The sequence below is a fragment of the Sminthopsis crassicaudata genome, chromosome 4 (genome assembly GCF_048593235.1).
Source record: "Sminthopsis crassicaudata isolate SCR6 chromosome 4, ASM4859323v1, whole genome shotgun sequence".
Classification (NCBI taxonomy): Eukaryota; Metazoa; Chordata; class Mammalia; order Dasyuromorphia; family Dasyuridae; genus Sminthopsis; species Sminthopsis crassicaudata.
In genome coordinates, this window is record NC_133620.1 from 324,567,490 (window position 1) to 324,577,130 (window position 9,641).

Here is a 9,641-nt window from a genome sequence, read left to right on the forward strand (position 1 = left end):
GGGAGATCAGTTTTCAGTGTTGTACACCTGTGCTACAATATAAATAAGAATACTGGGTAAATTTCATTAGGTTGAATTGTTATGAAACCAATTGGAGTAATTTATTAACTAGAACTATGGAAAAATCTTCCAGCTACTACTTTTGTATTATTTAAAGAAAGGAAATGAGGAAAGAATATTTCAGGCTTCTGAAAGATAACACTTCCCCCTTACTACACGGAGTTACTCTCTAAAATGCCATAAATTATGAAGTCAGTTTTAAGGATTAAAATTCTATTCTTTATTCAACTACTATTCTATTTAGCTGTTTAGCTTTCATTGGGTAATAATAACTAAATTTTATGATTTAGTCTCCTCATTTTGTGGACAAGGATACAGGGATTAATTGGATCACTCCTGAGTCTCTATTTAAATACTGGTTATTTTTCATACATGTACTATTGATTTATTGTATTGTGTATTATATAGCATTTAAATGTGTATTTATAACTGGGGGGGTAGGAATACGGACCTGAGATTTTACTTATGTAAGGAATTTCAAGTAAGAATACTTCCTTCAACAATTCAGATTTATCACTGTTCCTATAAAATAACTATTAGGAATTTTATCTTTCTTTGTCTCCACTTCCTGGTTTTCTTAAAGTCTCAGCTGAAATCCCACATTCTATCAGAAACCTTTCCTAGTTCTCCTAATTGCTAGTGCCTTTCTTGGAGATTATCTCCTATTTATCCTGTATATATCTTGGTACATAACTATTTGAATTTTATCTCTCCTATTAGATTGTAAACTCTCAGAGAGTAAAGATTTTATTTCTCTTTCTTTATATTCCTAGTGCTTAGCACAGTGCCCAATATAAAAGCTTAATAAATGCTGATTGATTTGTTGCTCTGCAATTTAAAGTCTAAGAAAGTTGACAGGCACAATGGAAGGTTGTGACTTCCTGGGGTTACATAAATAGTATATGTATCAAAAATGAATGTGAATCAAGTCTTTCTGACTATAAGGTTTACTCTCTAGCCCTATTCTCCCAAAAAATATAAATTACATAATGATATGAGAAACCCTGAGGTTTAATGGATAGACAACTTGAGAATCAAGAAGACCTGGATTAAGTACTCAGAATGAAACATATAGGCTATGTTACCATGGGTAAGTCACACTTAACCTCTGTGTCCTTACGTAGCTAAGGCTAGAGGTAGAAAGTTGTTTTTCTGTATCACTGGAGGAAAATACTATATTCACAAGTTCTCAACATTACTAAAATTGTAGTTTGTATGTAAGAAAAAGAGACAGAGATAGAGACAGAAAGAGACCCACACAGAGTGAGGAGATGAAATGTTTGATAATTCTATACTAAAAGCAGTTGTGCCTCACTTTACATGCTATAGGTGTCATGCAAAAAAGTCTTGCTCAAAGCAAAAATTAGTTTAATGCAGGAAAGAACTTCTTAATTTAAAGAACTAATGTGGTAATTCTTATAAAAATAAAGAATATTTGTATGAAGCAAGTAATTTCTCCCAAATTTAACTGTTTTGTCAATCCAGATTTTCATTTATAAGGCTTGCCATGAGCTACACCTGAACACAAAATAATTTCCTAATACAAGAATTACAGTTGCATTATGATGCAGTCCTATAGATAAAACAATATTCTAAGGTGGTTCTTTTCTATTTCCCAGATTAAACACTCATAAAGGGAATTCAGGATCTTAGAAGGAATCCAAAAGCTATAGGCTGAATTTCTCTAAATAGGAAAGCATTTTTTAAAAGCAAGATTCTGCTAGTCATGCTCAGTTTAGATGTAAAAAGCAGAGACTACAATAGTCCACAATCTATTCCACTAATTGTTCTCTTAATAAGGTGCCTAAGAGATCCAATCAAATCCCAGGTCCATACCATGGAAACTTATTATTACATTGCATTGAATCAGATGCAGCTGATTTAAAACAGGCTAACTTCAGCACTTAGGCTCTCCCAAATCATTCCATGCAACAAAAGCCACAACTCTGCTATTAAAGTCAGATTCTATGACTTAAGAAAATGGTTTCCCCTTCTTTAATCTACACTAAGAGATTAGCATAGTATCTAATTATTATTCTCCCCTTTCTTAAAAAAAAAAATTGCCTAGATGTATACTTAATTATTAATTGTTAATTCCCCCAAAAAATTCATTCACTAGGACTTTTTCCTCCTTGAGGCAACTGGGGTTAAATGACTTGTCCAGGGTCACACAACTAGGACATGTTAAGTGTCTGAGGCCAGATTTGAAATCAGGTCTTCCTGACTTCAGGGCTGGTGCTCTAACCACTGTACCACCTAGATGCCCCATTCACCAGGACTTTTAAAAAAGAATGTTCTTGTAAGAGAATGCAGATATTAGGGAATGATCACATAAAGAAATACTCAAATCTAAACTATTATTATAGAGTGAATATAAGAAATGGTCTCACTTTATCATGGAATTTTTAAAAAGTAACTAATCATGAAAATATTACTATGAAAAAATTAAACTTTAAAAAAGGAAATATAGTATTTGTTTTGTTATAGCTGCCTTCAATAATTTGCTTAATGAAGAGAATAATATTAACACTTTTCAGATAACAAAATATTTTTTATCTTTACCATTTAATTTTTGAATTTTTGTATTATTAATTTTAATATCATTAAGTGAATATGTCAATTTATCAAAGAACAAAAAAATAGGATTTTTCTTTTCTAGCTCTATAATTTCATTCATCTAGGAAAATCTCTCTACCATTACCAATCTACAACTATATTGGAAATTTAAGTTTTATAGAATTTCCTAAAGCACTTCAAAGTTAAGTGAATTGTCATCTAGGCAGTATATAGTATAGTTATCAATCCACTATGCTATAAATACCTCTCAAAAACACAAGATTAACCTAGGAAATTGTGAATTTCTACTATGCTCAGTTTTTTTTAAGAGTATATTAAATTTAACAAGTTAATAAAACACTCTGTCTCTTCTGAATTGTCAAAAGCATTTAACACATAGCTTATAAATAAAACTGATATCCTGAATAGGAATATTTGGTTTCCAATTTCATAAAATAACATGAAATGTTTGATAAAGGAAGTAGATAGAGGATGGGCTAATAAAACCTTAAAGCATACATAATTCATATCAGGTAAAAGCAATTAGTTGAATAGCTGGTGGAGCATTGTGCTTGGAGGTTAGAAGACCTTAGAGCAATATCTCCTCAGACACTTACTAACTGTGTGACTTTGGACATGTCAAATAAACCCCTTACCCTAAATTACTTTATCTGTAAAAAAGGATAATAGAGGCTTTATAGGGGTTTCTTGACAATCAAATGGGATAATATTTGGATCATGCTTGACAAACCTTAAAGTTCTTTGTAAAGGCTCACTACTTTTATCATTATTATTAGGTACCAGAAATGACACTCTGTGGGGTATGGAAACTTGGAAAAAGTAAAAATTTTGATGAATTTAATGCTATCTAATCAAAAGCACATTCCCAAAGGAATATATTTCTTCTTCATGAAAAGGCATTATATTATTTGATAAGTATTTAAGGAATATAGAAGTGCTGTATCATAATTTTTTAAGTTCCAGCTTCCACCATTATGTTAGTAAGAACAAACTTGGTTTTGAATGGGGATCAGTTGCCTACAGGCAACTTTTTAAAAATCCATTTAAAAACAATGCATTGTCAAATTGCATACAATTTTAAAATGGATTTTTAAAAATTTGACACAGGAACTCTGTGTCACCAAAAATGAATTGCAATCAGTACAACTCAGTGCATAGGTAAAACAGATGATGAAAAACAATGAAGTACAGGAAAGAAAAGCCATATGAATATAAAGTGGATCCATTTTCCTTAACACCCACTCACAGCCAGTAGTTTCTGACAAGAACATTCCATAAAAAAAAAGCAGAAAGTTTTTTTTTTTTTCCTTTTTAAAAGAGGAAGAAATGCTGTCCTGTACAGAAATTAGCAGCTATTGATTTTTGTAAATTTTTTTGGTAAGAACCAAATACCAATTTGACAGCCATATACTTTTTCTTCAAGGAAAAAGATGACTTGATATATACATTGACTGGCTGAATGTCCTTATTTAATAGCCTACGTTTCATCATTTCTACTACATTTAAAAACAAAATCCAACAGAATATACACATACCTAGCTAAGAAAACCACATCACTTACCTTGGCACTGGAAACCTTGTTTCCCAAACCCCCTGAAAAAAAAAAACAAAACAGAATCTCTTAGGAAATTTTATGTTGGACAATAATATTCAAGGAAAATAAGGGACAGACTATTCTTACAAATTTAAAGTCCTCTAATCTTAAAGCAAAAAGACATTTCAGAGAGTTGAATGCTCAGATTGCCACATCTATAGATTCAATTTTGAAAAATATTTTCACAAACTACCCTGGGCCTACACTATATAAACATTTAACAGTGTTACAGTTTTCAGCTTTGCATACTTCTAATGTTGCTCTTCAGCTTTCAAAAGGTTACAGCTGTGACATTAAAAATTGTACAATTGTTTGTTTCAAAAGTATACCTGTTAGAACAGAAAGTAATTCTATTCTTTATCACTAAAGACTTAATAGCCTTTTTCTCCCTCTATAAACAACAGCTTAACCATACCTATCACACTGCTAAAAGTTTATTTAAGATATACTGACTTCCCAATGCCTAGAACTTGTGAAAGCAAATTTAAGATTTAATTTTTACTTTAAGAGCCCAACTTTACAGATAAATAATTGTATCTGTTGTTTGTATTTGAGATGATTAATCATTTAATATTTACTCAGTTAATCTTACATAGAGACTTGTTTTTTTAAGGAATCCCTAGATATTATCTGTGTCCAGAGTAAAATTGTTTCAGGATAAAAGCAACTAAAAATAAATATTAAGTTGCAAAGCATTTCTCTCCCAAAATAAATGAATTAAAAGTAGTTCAGAAATGCAGAATAGTTTACAATGTTTTCTAACATGATACACTATATATAAATATTTAATTTCACTACTTCAAGACTCAAACAAAAACTCTGGTAAAAGCAAAAATTATAAATTAAATAATGAAAAAACATTGCTGGACCTCACTAGTATAAGAGAAGGTAGAAACTGAAGCAATTATCCAGACATAAAGCCGAAAAGAAGACAAGGGGAAAAAGAGGGCAGGAGGGAAGGAAGAAAGGGAAGAAGGGAGGGAAGGAGGAAGAGAGAAAGAGAGGAAGAGGAAGGGGAGAAAGGGAAAGGAAAAGAAGGAAGGAAGGAAGGAAAGGTGAGGGAGGGAGGATGATGGATGCAAAAAGAAAAGAGTTTTGTCACAAACATCTAGATAATTGAAGTAACACTAGGGCTAGGGAAATTGTTTGAATTGCCTGGATAATTTATTGTCCATCTCACCTTGCCTCTCAACCTGGGGGAGTTTTGTTTCTTTGGTCTCTGATACTAGAAACATGTAAACTAAATGATGTATATTGGAATTCAGTCTTTCAACTTATTAGCTTCCTCAAGAACTAAACAGCAGAGTTCTATTTTTAAAGAATGTAATAAAAATGAAATATTAAGAACCCTGCAGTAGGTGAAAAACACCTAAAAGCGATGGAAAGCACCCCCTTAAAGTGTTTGTAGTCTTCTTTTGCAGTGATGCTCTAAATTAGTTCATATATTCACAACTATAACTACCCATCCCATTAGTATAACAACTTCATTCATAATTTCTGATCAGATTTCTTTAAAATAAAAAAGTGCTATTCTTTTTAGAAGGATGACAGCACCAATTCATGAATTTGAGTCAATTATCCAATAATGATAGATTTACAATGAGCTACTATAATTTTACCCCTTGGATACAAGATGCCTACACAAAACAGTTAATTGGAGTTAGGTTGTAGTTTGAATGTAGGCCTTTTAAAGCCTAGAAATCTAAGGAACTACATTTAGCAAACTATTGCAGACTATCTACATTTATGAAGAAAAGGCAGGAAAAAGGTATATAAAGTACCAATTTGGAAGGGGCCAGCAAAGAAGAACTACTTTCCTCCACTTAACAATCTTATGGCAAATTGACCATTTGTTTAGTTTTAAATAATTATCAGGTGCCTATTTTTTTTAAATAAGCATTCTCTCATCTACAGACCTGCAAGACTAATCTTGTGTTGACAGGGTCTATTTTAAATGCCTCCTGCCCTTTGCCTGTTCTGTTTTAATTGCACCTCCTTCCCCCACCACATGCTTGCAACAGTTTGCTGCTCTTTCTTTCTTTCTCTCTACTTGCTTACTCAGAAAAGTCTAAGTCTTTCTGTGCCCAGCAGTTATAAGCTACAGTAGGCGGGGGCACAAGGTTCAGTGGAGTGTAAGCTGAAAGGAAAGGCACACACACAGTCAACACACGCCCTCTGGCAAAGAGGAGGCTTGGAATGAGTGACAGCACAGTTGCAGCAGCTCCTCAGTTTCTCCTGTGTGAGGTTCTCCCTACAAGATCGGGAAAACTCTTCTCCTTTAGCCTCTTAAATTTTTTTTTTCTCTTGGTCCCCATAGCCACATATTATTGCTCCACTCCTTGGCCAAAAGTGCGCGTGTAGAAGAGGGGCGGCTTGAATTTATCAGCATCTATTTGTGTGTTTGTGTGTGTGTAAATGTCAGTACCCGGCAGTGCCAGCTTCTATTTCATAGCTTCAGGGAATGCCAAGAAGAAAGTGTCAGTGTATACCCCTCCAGTGGGTTTGTCACCGCACGGAGGGGGTGTCAGCAAAGTGAATGAGAGTAGGTGTGGGTGTGTTTGTATCTTTTAGTTTTAGTGTCCATTGGTGTTTCTCCGCCACTAAGCTCTGTGGGCGGATCAGCCTCGATGTATATGTGTGTGTACACATTACTGTTTTTTTAGCTTTCCCTGAGGAATCCAAGAGTGTGAGTGCGTGTGCATGGGCGTGTCAACTGAGTACCAGAGCGTTGAGTGTGCATAGGTGTGAAAGTACAACTGCCCACGGGTACCTTGGGGTATGTTGGTGAGTCCGTGCCAATGTCTCTCTCTACCACCACCCTCCCCCCATCGCGCCCCGCCTTTACTTCATACCCCCCTCCCCCGCCCGCCACTCTCTCCGACCCCAGCCCAACTGGGGCGTGAGCCTACCAGATGAAGTCAGTGCAATGGCTGCAGAAGGTGGGCTGCTTGAAGAAGCGGGCGATGAATTTGTGGTCCTTGACTTCGTGCACGTTCTTCTGCCTTAGCGCCCCTTTGCGGGCAAAGCGGTTGGCCACGTCCTGAGACGTGGTAGAGTCATTGGCCGGGAAAACGTCGGCCATGGTCCCCCCCAAGCCACCACCTGCCTCCCCTGGGGAAGCTGGAGGGGAACTAGAGGTGCTGGACACCTTCCCTCCCCTCCCCGGGAAGAAGGAAGGGCAGGAGTCCTGGGGCCAGGTGGGGGTCTAGGAGGTCCTGGCTGTAGAAAAGCTGACAGTGTTCGATCCGGCGCGGCTAGGACTGCTGGGGCTGTTGCTGCTGGTCCCGGTGCCGCCGCTCCTGCTGCTCCTGCTACTCCGGCTGCGAGGAGCCCCAGGTGCCGGAGCCCGAGCAGACTCTCTGCGCGCGCGCTCTCACGATCCCCACTCTTAACTGACAGCCGGGTTTGCTCTGTACAGGCTTCCGACTCAGCAGCGGCGGCCGGGGTAGCGGCGGGGCTGCTGCTGCTATAGCTGCTGCTGCTGTTGCTGCTGCTGCTGCTCCTGCTGGTGGCGGTGGTGGTGGCAGCAGCCTGAACCGGCCCCACCGACTGAGCATGCCCAGAGTGCGAGAGAGTGTGTATGTGTGAGTGTGAGTGAGTGAGTGTGTGTGTGTGTGTGTGTGTGTGTGTGTGTGTGTGTGAGTGTGTGTATGTGTATGTGTGTGTGTCGGCTTCTCCGCGCGGTGCAGGAGTTAGTCATGGGGCGGATTCAGAGTCTCCATGTTTTCACCGCAGCCCGGAAAGGGGGGTGGGGTTGGGGGCGTGGGGGCAGACAGAATTTGCAAGAGGAGGAGGAGGAAGGGAATGGGGGGGGAGGAGAAGAAGGAGGAGGAGGAAGAAGAAAAAGGAGGAGGAAGCAAAGGAGCTGGAGGGGAGACGGATCTATCCGTCTTTTTGGTTTACTCCTCTTTTTCTTTCTCTGCCTTATCCTTATCCTCTTTTTCTCCGTTTCTTTCGGCTTTTCCTTCTCCAGAGTTTTCTGCTAATTATATTGGGGCTTGGGAGGACCCTGAAGATCATATTTCGATTCCCCGATGTTAGAGATGGAGAAACTACAGTCTAGAAAAAATGAGGGACTTGTCTAAAGTCATTCAGCTACTTACTTGTGTGTTGGACTTGAACACACTGAGTACTCATTTCACTGTACTAAGTAATACCAATCTTACTTGAAACAATGTATACTCCCAGGATTAGTAGATATGCAGCTCTTCTTTCAAGCCTTCTCTGTGTATGTGTATGTGCTGCCTGAGCGTCTGTTTCATTCTATCAACATCTAACTTGCTGAGTTATTGTGAGGATCAAATTAGAAAATATTTATAAAGTGCTTAGCACATTCCCTGGCACATAGTAGGTGCTATATAAAAACTTATTCCCTTCTCCTTTTCTCCTATTTCTGTCTCTTTCTGTCATACACACTGCTTGTAAATATTTCGACACTTCCTCCTTCCTTATCATTATAGGAATGGGTTGAGCTGGCATATCAATTCCAGGGTTCATTATTCATGTTTGTATTTCTCTGTAGTATCACACAAGGTATTTCAATTTCTAGTATTGCTCATGTTCTCTTGCAGTATGTACTATACATATGAGAGCTAAAATATTCATTTAAAATAATTGAATATTAAACTTCTCAGCTACAACTCATTTATTAGGGTACTAGACAAAAAAAAATGGAAAGAAAGAGGAGGATATAGATATATATCTCACTGGTTCTTTAGCTCAATTAGTCTCCAAAATAAGAGTTCTCAGTGAACTACAGCATGACTCTAAAGATCTGTGGCATAATTTTAAGGATAACTAATTGGAAGAGGAGATGATAGGTCTTGACCTGTGACCTAATTGCAAGGTTAGTTTCCAACACAATTCCACACCTTTCTTCACTCATATTGCCCAACACTCTTCTACTCTGTTCCAACTTCTTGATGGCTTCCTCTGGTTGGTGGTCATCAGTCCCGTGGAGACAATTATAACCAAACCCTGACTATACAACCAGCACTAATATCCACGGGCAAAATTTCCTCATCCTATCGGACTTGTCCGGTCTACCCTGAGGTTGCCTCAGGCACCCTTTGTGAATTTTATGTTCTAGAAAGTACTCTGGGGTTGGTGAATAAAAGCTGTCATCCCATCTTGCTTTTCATTTTCAGAAGGACAAAAATGAGTAGCATAGGATGAACAGAAATAAGTAGATTTTGATCTACATCACTGATCTTGTTCCCTCATCTTTCCCCTGAATCCATTCCTTCTAAGAACTTCCCTATTTCTGTATAGGATATCTCCAATCTTACATTAACTCATTTTTAATTTAAAACCTGTCATCCTTGACTTCTGACTTTCCCTCACTCCATATATCCTATTTTGCCAAACGCTCTCAATTCTACCTCCACACATTCTCTTCTATTCATCCCCT

The 9,641-nt window shown here is 37.6% G+C and overlaps 1 protein-coding gene across 1 annotated transcript in view; it reads right to left on the reverse strand.

The window, feature by feature from the left end:
• PRKCA (protein kinase C alpha) overlaps positions 1-7,784 on the reverse strand; it is a 488,760-nt gene extending 480,976 nt beyond the window's left edge. The window contains exons 1-2 of the mRNA XM_074260570.1: positions 7,141-7,784; positions 4,199-4,230 (exon numbers count right to left, since the gene is read on the reverse strand). Of these exons, the coding sequence (XP_074116671.1) occupies positions 4,199-4,230; positions 7,141-7,313 (205 nt within the window). The 5' untranslated portion in view covers positions 7,314-7,784. The remainder of the gene's footprint in view (positions 1-4,198; positions 4,231-7,140) is intronic.
• Positions 7,785-9,641: the final 1,857 nt, after the last annotated feature.